General features: G+C 33.4%; 1 protein-coding gene across 11 annotated transcripts in view; it reads right to left on the bottom strand.

Annotated features, from left to right (window-relative positions):
* Nucleotides 1–20,764, bottom strand: part of LOC123538280 (uncharacterized) — a 196,310-nt gene that overhangs the window by 133,402 nt on the left and 42,144 nt on the right. For all 11 annotated transcript variants that reach the window (XM_053530386.1, XM_053530383.1, XM_053530378.1 and 8 more), the window contains exons 19-23: nt 17,961–18,191; nt 16,545–16,636; nt 15,577–15,715; nt 11,445–11,513; nt 10,303–10,418 (exon numbers count right to left, since the gene is read on the bottom strand). In XM_053530386.1, coding sequence (XP_053386361.1) covers nt 10,303–10,418; nt 11,445–11,513; nt 15,577–15,715; nt 16,545–16,636; nt 17,961–18,191 — 647 coding nt within the window. The remainder of the gene's footprint in view (nt 1–10,302; nt 10,419–11,444; nt 11,514–15,576; nt 15,716–16,544; nt 16,637–17,960; nt 18,192–20,764) is intronic.

Below are 20,764 nucleotides of genomic sequence, written 5' to 3'. Positions count from 1 at the left end.
TGGCAAATTTTCATTGTTCAGAATACCGGTAATCTGAACTATTCTATGCTATTAAGATAAAAGTTACTCGGAAATCAAGTTCTTGCTTCCAAAAAAAAAATGTACAAATCCTTCCTGCATGAAGTGTACTTCAGACTTTTACCTAAAAAAATTCAAAGTATAAACACCAAAAGAAAATGAACAAGTCCCTCCCGCGTATATGAAGTTTACTTCAGACTTTAACTTATAAAAAAAAAAATAAGTATAAATGCCAAAAGAAATTGTACAAGTCTTTCCCGCGTATATGAAGTGTACTGCACAAATTTCAAAGTATCTGCGGTGTACATGCAGTGTACTATTTTCTTGTACAAGTCCCTCCTGCGTACATGCAGTGTACTCCTTAAATTTTCAGAGTCTGTGCTGCGTACTTAAAGTGTACTAGTGACCTCCTGCGTACATGCTGTGTACTCAACGAAATAGTATGCGGCATGTACGCGGCATGCGGTGTATGTAAAATGTACTCCTCTGGCGTACTACTGTGTTCGCGGCATATACACAGCAAATACGCAGCATGTACGCCACAGAGGCTTGCTTCTGTAAGGGTATTAAAATAATATAAAAAATTATGATTATTCAGAGGTATACAGTAATAAAAAAAAAAATGAATACCTGTGACTAAGCACAAATAATATCACAGTATTTTTATCGTACAATATAAAGAACCAGGTTGTAAATTATACAGACACACATGTTACTTTTTAAAACCTTTTCACATTCAACAAACATGCACTTTACTAGTGCACAAGTGTAGAAGTCATAAATTAGAGACCCTGTTTTATTGCTGGGTGCTTATAACTTTCAAACACAACAATACTTGAAATAGAATTTTAATCTTAATTTATGCAAATCAATATCACATATTCAGACTTTTTTATAAAAAAAATAAATGCTCTGTACCTTTCCTCCGAATAATACCTGATCAAACCGAATATAAACGCATCATTCACTACTTTTCTATTTATCCAGTTGAAATTTTGATAATGTTACGTTCACCTCAAAATCACTAAATATTGTTTATATCCAGCATTTGTATGGGAAATAAAATGCGAAAAAAAAACATAATGCGTACCTTAAATTGATCAGCAGCCAAATTTCATGAAAATATTTTTGAGCCGTGCCATGAGAAAACCAACATAGTGGCTTTGCGACCAGCATGGATCCAGACCAGCCTGCGCATCCGTGCAGTCTGGTCAGGATCCATGCTGTTCGCTTTTAAAGCCTATTAGAATTAAAGAAACTGTTAGCGAACAGCATAGATCCTGACCAGACTGCGCAGATGCGCAGGCTGGTCTGGATCCATGCTGGTCGCATACCCACTATGTTGGTTTTCTCATGGCACGGCTCATTTATAACTCGTAACAGCAAAATGTCATCTACATTGTATATTGGTAAAGTTGGAACAAAAAAAGGCTTTGTCTAAGTAATACATTAGTACTGACTTAATAAATCATACTATAGTTTGATAGAAAAAGATTTGGCAATTATGTGCAGGGCGGTTTCTCATTAAGATTATAGTACGATATTGTTTAATATGGCACCACATTATGTGACCTATCATAGTTAGTAATGCTGACTGAGTAAGACTATTGTATTGTAGTAATGATTTTTTTTTTTATTTTATCAAAACAGTAGTTTCCGCCCCACCCCCACTACAATACACTACATTATGACTACTTTTTTCTTACTTGTTTTTACTTTAAACGGAAATTCAGGTTTTTCTATTACATATAATTTTTCTTTATTTTTATGCTGAATAAAAATAAGGGTTAAAGTTCAAGATTATTGGATGAAATTAAACTTTCTTTTCAGTGACAATTGAATACTGGGCAATTTTTGCCATGCATTTTTTTCTTCATTTTTTCAACAAGTCTTGAGAAATAAACCTTTAGTTTCATAATTAATATATATATATATATATATATAAATTGCTAAAAAAGAATAGTGTGTGTGTGTGTGTGTTCGGGTTTAACGTCTTTTTCAACAATTTTTCAGTCATATAAACGACGGTTAAAAAAGAATCAACTAAAAAATTTAAATACACTTATTTAGTTGAAGATACTTCATGTGTTCTTTTTCTGCACATTTAACAATTAGCGTCCTGCTTGAAATTTTTATTTTTTCAAAAATGAACCATTAATCCAAAGAAAAATTCAGATGATATAAACAAAATTACCTGTGGCGAGGTTACTCCCTTATTATTTAAACATGACATTTAAACATGACACAATTTCTTGTTTCAAGAATATAAATAAAGCACATGTAGCTATGCTATGTAATTACAACAACCTATTCCAATAATGACTGTTTATTTTAGACTAAAAACTACCATGAACAAATATAGCAATATAGATCTACTCTAAAACCTCTTTAAAATTTATATTGATGATGTTACATTAAATGAGAGGCCAAACACAATAGGTTGTTTGTTTCACAATGTGCAGGTTTAACAGAAAATCAGTTTAGTATAACCTCTGATTTTGCTCTCAACTACAAAAATTTTGAAAACAACTTTTTATCAAACCATGACCATCATATAGTAAATGATCTAACTAAGAAAATAAGTACAAACACTTAATATACCTTTTGTTCAGAAGGCTGTTTTTCTACCTGATTTTGTCACTGATGTAATGTTGAAATACGTAAATGAATGCAAAAGTGAAAAACAATGGGTACATCTTGGCTGGAACAATTCAGACTGCTTGAATTTAAGATAACAGAATCACAATACCTCTATAAAAAAACAGCATTTTATTGTATATTAATCCCCGCCAATACAACAACTTGTGTATTATTAACTTCACAGCAGTGTTTGCTCTGAAGGTTCCACTATATATAAATATAACCACTTTCCAAAAAAAAAGACAAAAAACAAGAGCTGTCTCCATAGGATGACACATGCCCCCCGATGGCACTTTGAATGAATAGTTATGGCCGATGTTAGAGTTTAGGACCTTTGACCTATGGAGCTGGGTCTTACTGTGCCACACATTCATGCGTAGTTATTTTAAAATCCATGCATGAATGACAAAGATATGGACCGGACACGCCCATCAATGCACTTTCATGAAAAATGACCTTTAACGTCTAAGTGTGACCTTGACCTTTGAGCTACGGACCTGGGTCTTGCGCGCAACATGTCGTCTTACTGTGGTACACATTCATGCCAAGTTATTTGAAAATCCATCCATCGATGACAAAGATATGGACCGGACACGCCCATCAATGCACTATCCTTTAACGTCTACGTGTGACCTTGACCTTTGAGCTACGGACCTGGGTCTTGCGCGCGACACGTCGTCTTACTGTGGTACATATTTATGCCAAGTTATTTGAATATCCATCCATCGATGACAAAGATATGGACCGGACACGAAAAATGCGGACAGACTGACAGACCAACAGACTGACAGACGGTTCAAAAACTATATGCCTCCCTTCAGGGGCATAAAAAAGAGCTGTCCATAAGACAACGCGCTCGACTTTTCTCAGTCTTTGACTCTGAATTAGAGCTTTGCCAGTAAAAAAAAATCCAAGTTAAAAAGGGACAAAACTCTGTCAAACTTTGGTCGTAAATACTTTATCAAAGACTTTAACCAACGGTGACGCTGACGCCGGGGTGAATACAATAGCTCTCCTTTTTCTTCGAAAAGTCAAGCTAATAATATGTTGCTTCTAGGCTCAGTGGTTAAGAATTTCAAAAACCTTGCCACGTAAAGATGTGTCTCATGTACTGGTGTTTTTTTTAACAATTTCAAGACAAAATTATCTTGTATTAAGTCATTCTTTATATATTTTTTTATATTTTATTTCATTTGGGACAAAATATCATACTGATAATTTCATGAGCAACAGCAGAATTGTAAATGTTAATTAATCAATTTTTATAAATTAATGTATAGACACCATGACAAGTTTGTAAAAAGTGGAATGGAGCCTGAAAATCAGCATAAAGAAAGAAAATTTTGGTAAAATATCTTATTCCTTCATGGTATTTTAGTTTGCCGCATGTCAGAATGAAAATCATATATTATTCATGCAGTTTCAATGTTTACATGCGAGACACGGGACTTCAAAGAGAACAAACAAAAATCGCGAAGTTTCTTTTAATCATCATATTGATTAGTTCTTCTATTTCTAAATGATCTTACCATGTACCTCGATTTATTTGAAACAATTTGATTTATAACCAGTTTTCACACTGGATGAACACTTAAGCTTTTGATTTTTGGTATAAAATATTACATCACTTGACTCTGCCATAAGAACTTTGGTTTACGAGGGTATAATATCATTTCCCTGTTCTTAAGAAAGTTGAATTTATGGTACATTATTGCAGCCATAACTTTAAGCGAGTATTAATTTTGAGTTGATTACAATGAAGCTTATGTAAAAGTAAAAAAAAAAAAAAAAAAAAAAAGAACAAGTCATGGTCTTAGCAAGTGTTCTGACTCAAATCAATATACCTAACATGTAAAGGGACTCCCCTCTATATTAACAACAGACTATCATAATGTTAAGAAGAGGAACTGTCTGAAAGACAGGACACTCCACGATTTGACAGTTTCTATAAATTTGAACAATGTATGTAATGTTGCAAGACTTTTGTTACAAATTATTATTTGTTCATTACATTTTCTGTTTCTCAAATCTACAAACTTTTACCATGTTTATTATTCACTTGCATAAGAAGTTCTTAAGTCCTTAAACCTAGGTAAATATTTACAGGGAAATCTCAGCATACCTGTTAGCAAGTTTTGTTATATTACATATTACCTGGACAAACATTTAATGGATTTGCACTTAGAAAAGGAAATATTTAAACAAATTTATTCCAATTAAACTTCAGATATTCTACTGTCACACTGCTTAATCTTCAAATTTTATCTGCAATTTTATGCAAAAAGTGCTGCAAAAACTGCAGGAGTTTGGTGCATATCTCAGGACTTGTTCAGTTCAAGGTATAAACTCTGACATATGACAGATTTCTTCAGAGCATTATCTAAAGATAAAACCTATGGTAAGATAACTTTCTGGGACTTGTCTCCAAATTTTTCCCAAGATTATATACTTTGTGAAACAAGTTCAACAAGTATAATATTTTACTATAATAAAATCCATAGAATCATTTGATAATTACAACCAACGAAATCAAATTTAATTTTATTTAATGATTAAAACCAATGAAATAAAATAGAAAAAGTGGAAACTCCACACAAAAAAACGAAAATGTTGCAGGTTCGGTTTGATTGAGCCTGTTCATGGACGGTAGTTAAAATGCATGCTACCATCCACGCCCTCTAGCCCCGGGTTACGCAGAACTCAACATTTACACATGCTAAAAGTACAAAAAATGATTTAGAGACATCCGCAGATGTGTTCATACGGCGGTGCACATGGAACCTTAATTGAACTTAATTTCATTTAATAAACCAATGAAATCAAATTTAATTTAATTTCATTTGATAATTAAAACCAATAAAAGTCAAATTTAACTTCATTTTCTTAACAAATCACAAATCAAATTTAACTTGAATTCACTTTTTGACCAAATCGATGAAATCAAATTTTAAACTTAATTTCATTTGAAAATAATTAATGCCATGAAATCGAATTTAATTAACATGATTTCATAACAAACTAGATTTAACCTAATAACGTAATCCATGAATCCATGAAACCAAAATTAACTTAATTTGGTTTTAAAATAATTAATGCCTTAAAATCAAATTTAGATAAACTTCACTTCATAACAAAATTATATAAATTTTAACCTACTAACAATCGTGAAACCAAAATTAACTTACCAGCCAGTGACCAGATGATGTGCTTTCCGTTAAATAAAAGAAACAATTGTTATATCACAAGCACATTTAAAAGACAAAAAACACAATTAGCTATGCATGATCAGGATTGAAGAAGATTACCGCTGATTAAGACAGGTTTATCTTCAGTATATCAGAACTGTTTATCTTTAATTAATCTCAAGACCAAAGTCAATCCTTTTTGGTCATGACATTTGGCAATTTTTATCAAAACTGAATCAATCAAAATAAAAATGTAAACATCAGGCAATAGATTAGAACCTTGCTATTGTTTCAAGTGATTTGCCAATTTGCATATTATGTGTATGTTTTTCTTTTAAAGATATACAATGTGCATTCTTCACTTTTACAGTTACTCACATTAAATTGCATAACATACTTTAATTTAAAACTTATCAAATGACTTTTGATTTACTAAACATATAAGCTAAGTGTTTTATCAAATGATTTTAGATTTACTAAATATATAAGCTAAGTGTTTTATCAAATGATTTTAGATTTACTAAATATATAAGCTAAGTGTTTTATCAAATGATTTTAATAAGTGTTTTATCAAATGATTTTAGATTTACTAAATATATAAGCTAAGTGTTTTATCAAATGATTTTAGATTTACTAAATATATAAGCTAAGTGTTTTATCAAATGATTTTAGATTTACTAAATATATAAGCTAAGTGTTTGTAGTGCTGTATTCACAACTAAAGCTACTTGCCCACACTTTAAAGTGACATTTTTTCCAACATCAGTTCATTTTCACCAAGTTCGGCATAGAATGTATACATGACATTGCAAAATGATAAAGTGGAAGAAAATAAAAGTTATATATTGGTACAGATGCAAGAAGAATGTAAATTTTCTGCATTATTTCAAAAGCATTGTCAATAAGTTTTTACCACTAGTCACTTTTAGAGAAATCACTTTTTATGGATCTTTTACTAGAAATCATTTTTTGCTTTTAAAATGAGTAGGTTAATGTGTGATAATATTCATTTGTTAAACACTTCAGTTCTTAATGTAGTCTTTGATGCTGAGTTTAGTTTACAATATTTCATCTACGTATGTCATACAAAGAAAAATTAATTTCTGTTTTAGATCTCAAGTAATCTTTCCATTCAATTTAGAATTTGGGTTAATATTTTAAATTATTTCTTTCAGAGACATTTATGCAGCTAATGGTTAAATATCTATTTAAACATTAGAATAATCTTTTTTTTTTTGTATTATTTATTCAAACTACAGACACACATTTATGTTTACTACACAATGGATACAAGTTAATTTTAAACTGTTTATAATTAGATATACTACAATGGTATAATAAATGAATATGTAAATTTGGTGTTTACTAAGATATAGCCTCCATATAAAATTGTAATGATTTCTTATCAAGATACCACATTCTGCAAGATAACTTCAAAAGAGATTCATAATATTAAATCCGCGCTGATCATAAGGATACCATTATCTGAAAATTTAACTACACATTACATATACCTTATTAAAAATTTCCAAATGTAGAACCCCTGACCCCCTAAAATGAGGGGAGTACCCAGTAGATGCCCCTGAGACCACCATTTCATACCTGTATTTCAAAAATTTCCAGGGGGGAGACCCCCCTAACATGGGCAGAAGTCACTCCCGCTCCCATACCGTAACCCGCTCTCGGCGCAGTCTTCGTTCTAGACTGGTGCCCCCCCCCCCCCTCCCCCTCAGTCAAATATTTTTGGATCCGGGCCTGGTAGGGAGGAAAGTTCTAATCTCAGCTAACAAAAACTAAAAATTATATTAAAACTAAAATACTAAAATTAAAATCTTTGAAAAGTTGATAGAAGAAAGAAAACTTTTTTAATTTATGTGCATAACGAAAACTAACATTAACAGAATATCTTATCATTAACCAATGGATATTTTACTTACATGAAAGAAACTGTAATTTTAAGTCTTTTAATGACTTTTTATACAAATATAATTAAGGTATCTGGATTGTATGTGGGCTCACATTTTTCCAGAAAGCAAATATAATTTATATACTTTATTAGCTAATGTAAACATCACCTGCAGAAAAGGAAGACACACTGGCTTAAGTACTTTTATTTCTTTTCAAAGTAACTGCACAAAATGTAAAAGCCGATATCAAAATTACAAATAAACTTTTTAAAAGTTGATCAACAGACCAACTTGATACAAAATGCATAATTTAAAGAAATAAAGGAAATCAATTATTCTTTTACATTTAAAAAAATAAATATCTTTTTTCATAGCAAAAGGAGATTTATTTCAATTGTAAATCAACTGAATGTTTGTTCATATCGAAACACATTACCTTTTTATGTTACATTTTCCTTTCAGAATCACATCCACACAATGAAGAAATTAATCAGGAGTAATGTCTTTGAATAAATCATTGCGTATTACTGTAGGTATCAAAAATTTTTGCGAGCAGTTTTTTTTTCCTCTCTCTTGACAAAATTCATTTTGATAACTGGCATAATCCTGTTGTGAATTACTGTTGATTTGGTAATTTTTGTATAGGTTTTATTTTTGATTTTATTTAGCAGCTTTTTCCGGGGTTAAACTTATCGAAACATGTTTTTAGACAACAGATTATGCCTTTACCTGTAAATTTGGCTATAATGAACTTGTCTTTCTGGGTCATAACAGGCTCCAAAAAAAATGTGAGGAGTTAGATTTTGATCGACTGAATTTCATCATGATTTTATTATTCACAATATTTTTTTTTGGAGATTATTGGCAGCATTATTTTGTTCAAAAATGAAACATTAAAATAGCCTTTTAGTAGCCATTTTACATCACTGGCAGTTGTGTGCATAATGATTTTTGTTGTTTTTTGTTAATATTTAAAAACAATATTCTGCAAGCACAATAAAATTAAGGTGGGCAAAATAATTCTTAGGTTATCATTGGGATGATTGGGAAATAAATTCATTTGTTTTAATTGTTACCTCATATAGCCTAGACAGTCCATTACACTCTGATTCAAGTCCTGCACATCTTGAACCATTTTTCAGGTCATGTATTTGTATTGGTATCGCCTCACTGTTTATAAAGTAATGATTGATATGAATCTATAATAAATTAAAAGACTGTTCAGAAGCAGTTTATTAATTAATAGCAATAATATTAGCATGGTAAGGTTGAAAGTACCAATCAAACCTATGTTGATCTTTACAGTGGTCACTACATGAAAAAATTTAAAACTTTTATGCCTGACTGGCGGCAATCAAGATTGCCTTTTTCGACTGCTAATCAATACGCCTTATGTTCCTATGTTTAGTCTATAAATTTTCAGCGAACACCTTAAATAAAAACTGGTATGGCCAAAGAAGTGAGACTTATGGTCTATTATAGGTCATTATAGCAGGGTAAAGGTTTACACTATTTCATCAACAAAATTTAAGGACTCACAAATTTTGTGTAATGTACAGTCCTTCAGTTCACTGGCTTAATAACAAGAAATAACAGTATCAAAACTATATAATTTACACAAAATTAATCATACCATCTGAACTATAAATTTCTATGGGACAATAACATCTTTTGTTTGACAATTCCCCTATATTAAATGATACGGATTTATATCTGAAATGCTCGTGTGGTTCAAATATTTATCCTAAAATAAAGTCATTGTTAAAGATAAAGTTATTATTAAAGTTTTAAATGATAAATCGTAAGAACAGATTCAATAGATACGCTACGTGTCGGTACTATCTACTTTCAAGAGATGCAACTGTATATTTAGTACACCGATAAAATGTACTGAAAACAATTTAAATAATTTAGTTATTCATGAATCGGAATGATCTTTGTAAATGCAAATATGCTGGTTAAACATAATAAGGAAGGTCCATTTAACTTAATGGCTCTTCAAAGATGAATGTATAAGAATACTGAATTCAATTTGTGGGGGACTAATGTTCGTGGATTTCGTGGCTGTGTCAATCCACAAAAAAGTAATCCCAACAAACACATATATTTCCCAATTTCCTATTCACTTTATTTTCAGAAGCTGAAATCCATCAACTCAATTCCCCACCAAAAAGCAGTTTTGTTAACCATTACCCCGTTAGATTACTATAAGGCAGTACCATTATCATCATTGAAAATTTACAGACTGAACAGTAAGAAAAGTGACAAATCCAAGTTTAACAACCAAGATTTTCAACTTCGCAATGCACAATACAGTCAAACCTGTGTTAAAGACCACCTCTGAACAGAGACCACCTGGCTCTAAAGACCAAATGTTTTGTTTCCCATTTTAACATTTACAGTGTATTTTAAACTGTGAATAAAGACCACCTCCCACTAAAGACCACATTTTGGCTATCCCAAGGGTGGTCTTTATAGACAGGTTGATTGTATACATTGTTCCATTCCAGCTTACATATTAAAAATGCAATCCTTCTATCTGTTTAACTTACCAGATATGTGTACCATATCCAACCAGAATATCCCCACGATTATTGGCAAAACATGTAGCATATATTGGTGTGGCAAAATTCATTTCACGTATCAACTCATTCTGGCCACTCCAAATCTAACAAAATCAGATAAAGCAAGTTTTAATTTAATTTAAGCAAGTTTTAAAATGTAAATATAATGGGTGTCATTTAAGCAAACCAGAGTACTTGGGTTCTGCACCAATACTCACTCCACAAGTTACTCACAACTTCTCCACATGAATCAGAAGAGAAGGGCAAATGATATCAGACACACTGTCATCTGTTAGTGACAAACCAACAATCCAAGTCGCTACCTCTCTGTTCATTGTCTTGTGCTTTACCTACAGGGCTACTGTTTTTGGTTGCCGGTTTATCCCGCTACCAAAGTTAAAGTGTATTTCTGACAATAATAGCATCTTTATTTTATTCCTAATCACATCCAAAGGATGTTCATGTGCTACACAAAATAGTCCCATTCATAAACAATGCGGATGCATTATCATTGAACAAGCAGTTCTTATTCAACCTGTATCCACTCACACTGACCATTTAGAGTATATAAGATCTATCAATGAAAAGGTATTCCAGCCCATGGTTACCTCACAAGCTGGGTCAGGCAGAGTTCATCTTAGATATGAGGCACATTAAATTTGTATTTGTTTCTCATTCATGTATAATCATAGACTGGCATTTAAACAGAAAATAAACTACAAATACCTGCAACCATCAGACATTTCAAGGCTTTGATTGTTTTGTTGGGTTTAACGTCACATCAACATTTTTATAGGTCATATGGCGACTTTCCTGCTTTGATGGTGGAGGAAGACCCCAGGTGCCCCTCCGTACAATATTTCATCATGACCGGGCACCTGGGTAGAACCATCAACCTTCCGCAAGTCAGCTGGATGGCTTCCTCACATGAAGAATTCAATGCCCCGAGTAAGGTTCCAACCCACATAGGTGAGAGGCAAGTGATTTGAAGTAAGGGACCTTAACCACTCAGTCGCAGAGGCCCCACCGGGCTACTTGATCATAACTGAAATATTGCTGCACTGACAAAGTTTTTAAGAAGTTAACGGAATTATTTACAAATTATTATGCAGAATGAAAAAAGGAAGTACCTTGACAAAGCCATCTTTCCCAGAAGTCATCACAATGTTCAAGAATGGACACAGGTCTATGGATGTCATCTGAAATAATACATCAAATTGTAATGTAGTCATTCCTGATGGGAGATATGCCTAGGGTTAGTCTGGCTACTGATTAGATAATCTTCTTTAATTTTTTAAAAATAATTTCTCTTATATATTTCTGACTAATCTTTTTTTGGCTCTGATTACCTAGTCTGCAGACCTTATTCAAGCGGCCATCATATATACAGTGGAGTCCGCTTACTTGCATACCCAATTTGTCAAAGCAAAATATGCGAATAACCGGGCTATTCGTTTATCCGAATATACGTATATGGCATCTGTTTTGGTATGCTTCAGCTGCTCTAGGAGCAATGGTTATTACTTCGAATCAATACGGCAACATTAATTAGAAAATGTGTCACTAATGGAGTGATTAATCATACCTGTGTATGTTTAAAACAAATAAAGCTGTAAACGACAATATTTTTTATTAACCACTGACTGGAATTTACCCGAGAATCGTACAGGTATCAAAATGCCATGCCAGTAATTTCCATTCCACATAATGCCTAACTTACAACGCCGTTACTTTTGTTCATCGACACGTATACAAAAAATGCGCGTCACGCATTCATTTTTTTATTTTATCGCTTCAGATTTTCAACACCGATTGGGAAGTAATATAGTTTGAATTCTATAATGATTTAAAAAAGGTTTTAACAGAAATGTTGGCAAAATTCTATACAAGAGGACCATGATGGTCCTGAATCGCTCACCTCTTCCCACATGACCCAGTTTTGAGTATGACGTTGTTTTTTCTATTATTTGACATAGTGACCTAGTTTTTCAGCTCATGTGACCCAGTTTTGAACTTGACCTAGATATTATAAAGATAAAAATTCTGACAAATTTTCATGAAGCTCCATTGAAAAATATGGTCTCTAGAGAGGTCACAAGGTTTTTCTATTATTTGACCTATTGACCTAGTTTTCGAAGGTACCTGACCCTGTTTTGACCTTTACCTAGATATCATCAAGGTGAACATTCTCACTTATTTTCATGAAGATCTCATGAAAAATATGGCCTCTAGAGAGGTCACAAGGTTTTCTATTTTTATACCTACTGGCCTAGTTTTTGACCGCACGTGACCCAGTTTCGAAACTGACTAGATATCATCAAGGTGAACATTCAGATCAATTTTCATGAAGATCCATTGAAAAATATGGCCTCTAGAGAGGTCAAAAGATTTTAATAATTTTAGACCTACTGACCTAGTTTTTGATCGCAGTTGACCCAGTTTCAAACTTGACCTAGATATCATCAAGATGAACATTCAGACCAACTTGCATACAGATCCCATGAAAAGTATGGCCTCTAGAGAGGTCACAAGGTTTTTTTTATTATTTGACCTATGACCTAGTTTTTTAAGGACGTGACCCAGTTTCAAATTTGACCTAGATATCATCAAGTGAACATTCTGACCAATTTTTATGGAGATCCATTCACAAATATGGCCTCTAGAGAGGTCACAAGGTTTTTCTATTTTTAGACCTACTGACCTAGTTTTTGACCGCACATGACCATGTTTCAAACTTGACCTAGATATCATCAAGATGAACATTCAGACCAATTTTCATAAAGATCCCATGAAAAATATGGCCTGTAGAGAGGTCACAAGGTTTTTCCATTATTTGACCTACTGACCTAGTTTTTGATGGCACGTGACCCACTTTCAAACTTGACCTAGATGTCATCAAGACGAACATTCATACCAACTTTCATACAGATCCCATGAAAAATATGGCCTCTAGAGAGGTCACAAGGTTTTTCTATTATTTGACCTACTGACCTAGTTTTTGAAGGCACGTGACCAACTTTCCTACTTGACCTAGATATCATCAAGGTTAACATTCTCACTAATTTTCATGAAGAACTCATGAAATTTATGGCCTCTAGAGAGGTCACAAAGTTTTTCTATTTTTAGACCTACTGACCTAGTTTTTGACCACACGTGACCCAGTTTCGAACTTGACCTAGATATCATCAAGATGAACATTCAGACCAACTTTCATACAGATCCCATGAAAAATATGGCCTTTAGAGAGGTCACAAGGTTTTTCTATTTTTAACCTACTGACCTAGTTTTTGATGGCAAAGTGACCCAGTTTCAAACTTGACCTAGATTCATCAAGGTGAAATTCTGACCAATTTTCATGAAGATCTTGTGAAATATATGGCCTCTAGAGAGGTCACAAGGTTTTTCTATTTTTAGACCTACTGACCTAGTTTTTGAGGGCACGTGACCCAGTTTCAAACTTGACCTAGATATCATCAAGGGTGAACATTCTGACTAATTTTCATAGAAGATCCATTGAAATATGTGGCCTTTAGAGTGGTCACAAGGCAAGTTTTCGACCTACTGACGCTATCAGGCACGGACACCAGCGACTGACACTAATATCTCAAACTGTAACTTTGTGACCAATTTCAAAAGACCTGAAATTTCTCTAAAGTGTACTTGCAAAATTTCAGAACACCACACCCCTCCCCGCCGTGCGGATCTAAAACTGATTTATTAACTTTGCAAAATTAAATACGGATCCTAAATAATACTATGTCTAAAATAAAATTACAACTATGGCAAAAATTCAGACTTGACCAGAAATACAAAAAAGAATAGAAAAATCTTAAATAATGAAAAGGCAGCAGCAATTTAAAAATATGAAGTAAAACGATTTTTGCATAGATTTCTGTTACGCGACCTCGTGAAAATGCGGTTAAAAAACAAAAACAATAATGTTGTTGCCTATTATTAATAAGTTTTGAATGAATCTTTGTACATGTACATGTATTTTTTGACGCAACACTTTATAATAAGATATTCTTCTCAAACCATTTTGTAATTTCCTTGAGGGCAAATAGGTCACAGGGGTAAGAAATCCGCTATTATAGTTTGACATGTTTACCTGTCAGTTTATACGGGATATTGCACATTTGCTTTAACAAATTAAAAAGAAGCTTTTTTATTGATTGTTACAACACTAGATCTACTTCTCAGAGGCGGTACGATCAAACAGTGATGTATAACATGGCGCGAAAACATGACGTAATGCCACGAAAATCTCGGGGAAACTATACAGCTTTGATCTCCACTTCTAATGTCATGATACCAACAAACTTCTTTTAGCTCTTTGAAGGGGTGTTAATTGATGATGAAAACAAGGCCAATTACATTGTTTATCAACAGAATAATTACCGATAATCGTCAAGGTTTTTTTTTTCGCTTTCAGCGTGGGTTTGTGGGGGATGTTACCCGACATTCATTCCGCAAAAACGTACAACAAAAGGCCTTAAGTTCTCGTGCAGATCGATAAAAGTGTAACAATACGTCATCTGTACATACTTACCGTATTTAAATTACCAATTTACCCCGAGTGATTCACACGTTGACGAATTTGTCGCGCACCGATTGTCACCTAGGCGACATGAAACAGCTGATCGGCTAGAGTAATTCACAGTAAATTTTCGGCATCTTTTGATAATTTTTATCGCTGTCTGTGACCAAATTAGTGGACTTTTAGCCAAATGTTTTATGCAATTAAGCGGGACGGATTAAAAATTCAATGCAATTATGCGAAAAACTTTAAAGGTAATTATTTAGGGATCGATCGGTGCTTCAAGTTCGTATGCGAATATCCGGGATGTGCGATTAATCGATATGCAATTAATGGAACGTACTGTAGTTCAAACCCTGGTTTAATTTATAAGTTAACTACAGGCCAAATTTCCATTCAATTTATTGGTTCGAACTTAAGTAACAGTAGGGTCTCCTGTTTTTTTTTCTTTCTATTTTAAGTAACATTGACCTTGAACTTGGGCAAGTTTTCATGAATACCAAACAGTTTAGAAGATATCTGGCAGACACAAAATCCAAGGATCAAAACATGTGACATTCCACTGTGTCTTGACCTTGGATGAGCACAAATGGATCATATAGTCTAGATGAGACTAATATTCTAATACCATTCCTTAAATATAATCCAGGAATATAAAAATCAATTCAGATTTGATCTCTGTCATATGACTTGACCTCCAACTTCTAGACAAAATAAAACAATACCTCCGCGACATGATCTTCATCTTCTTGATGAGTCATCTGCCGGGCAGTCAACACATACTTCATATTCAGCAAATTTTTCATCTGGCCCAACTCAGTTAACTTGCTGCCAATTTGTACAAACCTATACAACACCAGTTTCCTACAAAAGCAAATTATCATAAATATTAACAGTTTTTTTTTTTTCTTTTTTTTTTTATTTTGTTTTGAGTTTCAAGCCCTTTTTCAACAGTACATGTACATTGTATCTCAGTATGACTTTTTTTAGTGGTGATTTATTGAACATCTATTTCAAGGGTCCAAACTTTTACAAATAAGAGTATATTTCGGACCAATTTGATGCTAGAGCAAATGGTGATTCACTGAATATCTATTTCAAGGGCTAGAACTCCTGCAAATATTGTAAGGACACATATATATCACTTAAAAATGATAACAATTTTCAGGCATTTTTAAAACAAATTTCCATGAAGATTTTACTGCCTGAACTCGATCTAGTTATGTACTGTAAAAACTTGATGAAGATCCATTCTAGCGAGGGTTTAGTTTTCGCTATATTCGGAAGGCTGTATGTCTTGCGAAAATTAATCCTCGCGTAAATATTTACCAAAAGTAAAATTCAAATTCAAGTATGATACCATTTTTACAATGTTATTAAACCTTGCCAACATACTAAAAATTTCAAATTCGTGAAACTTTGGCCCAGTCTATATAAGTGCTTTTTGAATTATTGTACAGGCAATGCATTTGTTGATAAATATAACCTAGACATCAATCTCTTTGAATTGATATTTAACTGTTTCTATTAAAAATCTGACAAATGAGGATCCATCCTCTCAAAAAAAGGAAACCAAGACTGGAGGTTAGGCACAACTGCCTCCTTCAGTCATAATTCTTGCCGATGGATCAAATCAGCATAAACTAACTTGAAAGTCTTTTGTTCTAAATAAAAAATGTATGCAAATATTTACCATATTTTGCCCTTTTTTGATTCTGCTTGGATGGACACCCACAAATTCATCGAGTACATACATATGTGTTGAGGTATAGATGGCAGGGGTACCTTAAATAAACAGCCATAGTCCTTTAATTATCACAAACATTTTTGAAATGTAATAATTTTCGAAGGAAAAAAATAATATATTGTTCTGCCCTGGTTTCCAGTTCTATTGCGATCATCTATAATGGGTACGAAGCAAGACCTGCTCTGGTACCCAATCTATCGTAATTATCCGAAGCAGATAGGAACAAAGACCTACTTTGGTACATCATTTAAGAAATCATATATCTCATTTCGTGATACGTCATTGAATATAGTCATTGACTGGAGTTCGGATGCGAATTAATTATATTATTATCATATGATATAAAAATAACCATCTAACAGCAATCAATGATTTGAGCCGTGCCATGAGAAAATCAACATAGTGGCTTTGCAACAAGCATGGATCCAGACCAGCCTGCGCATCCGCGCAGTCTGGTCAGGATCTGTGCTGGTCACAAAGCCACTATGTTGGTTTTCTCATGGCACGGCTCATCAATGACACAATACCCCACATTATACTCTCACCAGGCTCACCAGTCCTAGAACTATCCTCTTAATGAAAGCAACCAGTACCATTTTTCACATCTTCGGTATGATGTGGCCTTGGAGTGGACCAAAGATCTCCCAAATTTGAAGTCAGTGCTTTAATAGAAGGCTGCCATTGCAGTAGGTACTATGCTTGATAAGAGTGTATGTCCGGGTTTAACGTCCTTTTCAACAATTTTTCAGTCATATAAACAACGGAATCTACTTTTAGCAATGAGTACAATGCCCAACTTTACAGTGCTGCCTCACTGGAATATCATGCCATAGACATGTGGCATGATACCACACCCAGTCACATTATACTGACACCGGACTGACCAGTCCTAGCACTATCCCCTTTATGCTGAGCGCCAAGCGAGGAAGCTACTAGTACCATTTTTTACATCTCTGGTATGATGTGGCCGAAGATCGAACCCACGGCCTCCCGCACACGAAGTGGACGCTCTACCACTAGGCTACTGAGGCGGTCACTATGCTTGATAAAGTCAGGAGACTAGATATAAATGAGGAGACTAGACATAAAGTCAGGAGACTAGACATAAAGTCAGGAGACTAGATATAGTCAGGAGACTAGATATAAAGTCAGGGGACTAGACATAAAGTCAGGAGACTAGATATAAAGTCAGGAGACTAGATATAAAGTCAGGAGACTAGATATAAAGTCAGGAGACTAGACATAAAGTCAGGAGACTAGATATAGTCAGGAGACTAGATATAAAGTCAGGAGACTAGACATAAAGTCAGGAGACTAGATATAAGTCAGGAGACTAGATATATATGAAAATGATAGACATACCTTAAAAACAAGTGACAGACGTACAATAGGTCGTCTACAACTTGCATCAATTAGAACCTTCCAAACTTTCACAAATTTGTCTGTCCCTCCTGATAAGATCATAGCACTGGTATCCCCACTGCCAGGTCTATCACCTGATGCATATAGGCAGTTCTCAAGGCAGATGACAGCGCCCTCGTGGGCCTGAACTGGGCGGTTTAAGGAGCATACTATTGCATCGCTCAAAATTATCTGTAAGATAAAATATACTGACGAGATATGAAAATGCAACAAACATACGCCTGAATATGAGCCGTGCCATGAGAAAACCAACAGTGGGTTTGCGACCAGCATGGATCCATGCTGTTCGCTAACAGTATCTCTAATACCAATAGGCTTTGAAAGCGAACAGAATGGATCCTGACCAGACTGCGCGGATGCGCAGGCTGGTCTGGATCCATGCTGGTCGCAAACCCACTATGTTGGTTTTCTTATGGCACGGCTCATATATTTTTTACTTCAAAAAGCACCATACTGAAATGTTCAACACATACATAACTCATATATTATCCATTGTGTTCAAATTTAACTATCACAACAGACTGTAAAATTAACACAATGGATATACAGTATTGAGATGTGTATGTGTTGAACATTTCAAGGTGATGCTTTCTGTAATAAAAATATATTCAGGCATATGTGTGTTGCGTTTTCATACCTCATCAGTGTATGAATAAATAATTAGTAATAATTGGTCAATCAGCGAGGTATAAACAGAAAAGTAGACCAAATCGTTATTTCTTGGCTGTTCAACCTCAACACAGAGTTAAAACACAACTTGCCTGCTTGCGGGCAAGTGATTCGGCCAGTGCAGACCTTTATCCATGCAGGCTGATCATGGTCTGCACTGTTCGCTATACAGTCAGAAATTTTTCAGTGAACACCCCTTTGAACAATAAATGGTATTGCCCAAATTGAATGATGGACCAGTCCATTTTAGAAATTTAGCAGGCTAAGGGTTAATAGCAACCAAATGCTGTACCAGTACAGACTAATGTTCTCTGCAAGTAAATCACTTCTCTCAAATATATATATATATATATATATATATATATCACTGATTGAGGAGGAATGACTTCATACATATGGTCTTCTGTTAAATCGTCACAGACAGCTGTAACTTAGCCCTGGCAGTGATTTCAGTAGGACTTGCCTTACATTCCTGTGCTTGTGCTACTGAGGCAACAGGCTCGTCTGGTTCAAAATAAATGTGATGGAACAATATAACATGTCATACCTGTACACCATTCACTTACTATAACAAAGTACTTTTGTTTACTAACTTATGTACACCATTCATTAACTTTAACAAAGTACTTTTATTTACCAACTTCGATACACCATTCATTTACTTTAACAAATTACTTTATTTACTAACTTCCGTATGCTATGCATTTACCTTAACAAAGTTCTTTTATTAACTAATTTCTATACGCTATTCATTTACCTAAAAACAAAGTTCTTTTATTAACTAAATTCTGTATGCTATTCATTTACCTCAACAAAGTTCTTTTATTAACTTCATAACATTCATTTACCTAAAAACAAAGTTCTTTTATTAACTAAATTCTGTATTCTATTCATTTACCTCAACAAAGTTCTTTTATTAACTAACTTCTGTATGCTATTCATTTACCTTAAAACAAAGTTCTTTTATTAACTAACTTCTGTATGCTATTCATTTACCTCAACAAAGTTCTTTTATTAACTAACTTCTGTATGCTATTCAATTACCTCAACAAGGTTCTTTTATTAACTAACTTCCGTATGCTATTCATTTACCTAAAAACAAAGTCCTTTTATTAACTAAATTCTGTATGCTATTCATTTACCTCAACAAAGTTCTTTGATTAACTAACTTCTGTATGCTATGCATTTACCTTAAAACAAAGTTCTTTTATTAACTAACTTCTGTATGCTATTCATTTACCTCAACAAAGTTCTTTTATTAACTAACTTCTGTATGCTATTCATTTACCTCAACAGAGTTCTTTTATTAACTAACTTCTGTATGCTATTCATTTACCTCAACAGAGTTCTTTTATTAACTAACTTCTGTATGCCATTCATTTACCTAAAAACAAAGTTCTTTTATTAACTAAATTCTGTATGCTATTCATTTACCTTAAAACAAAGTTCTTTTATTAACTAACTTCTGTATGCTATTCAATTACCTCAACAAAGTTCTTTTATTAACTAACTTCTGTATGCTATTCAATTACCTCAACAAAGTTCTTTTATTAACTAACTTCCGTATGCTATTCATTTACCTAAAAACAAAGTTCTTTTATTAACTAAATTCTGTATGCTATTCATTTACCTAAAAACAAAGTTCTTTTATTAACTAAATTCTGTATGCTATTCATTTACCTTAACAAAGTTCTTTTATTAACTAACTTCTGTATGCCATTCATTTACCTAAAAACAAAGTTCTTTTATTAACTAAATTCTGTATGCTATTCATTTACCTCAACAAAGTTCTTTTATTAACTAACTTCTGTATGCTATTCATTTACCTTAAAACAAAGTTCTTTTATTAACTAACTTCTGTATGCTATTCATTTACCTCAACAAAGTTCTTTTATTAACTAACTTCTGTATGCTATTCAATTACCTCAACAAAGTTCTTTCATTAACTAACTTCCGCATGCTATTCATTTACCTAAAAACAAAGTTCTTTTATTAACTAAATTCTGTATGCTATTCATTTACCTCAACAAAGTTCTTTTATTAACTAACTTCTGTATGCTATGCATTTACCTTAA

The sequence above is a fragment of the Mercenaria mercenaria genome, chromosome 18 (assembly GCF_021730395.1).
Source record: "Mercenaria mercenaria strain notata chromosome 18, MADL_Memer_1, whole genome shotgun sequence".
Taxonomy (NCBI): domain Eukaryota; kingdom Metazoa; phylum Mollusca; class Bivalvia; order Venerida; family Veneridae; genus Mercenaria; species Mercenaria mercenaria.
This window is presented reverse-complemented; position numbering and strand designations above follow the sequence as displayed.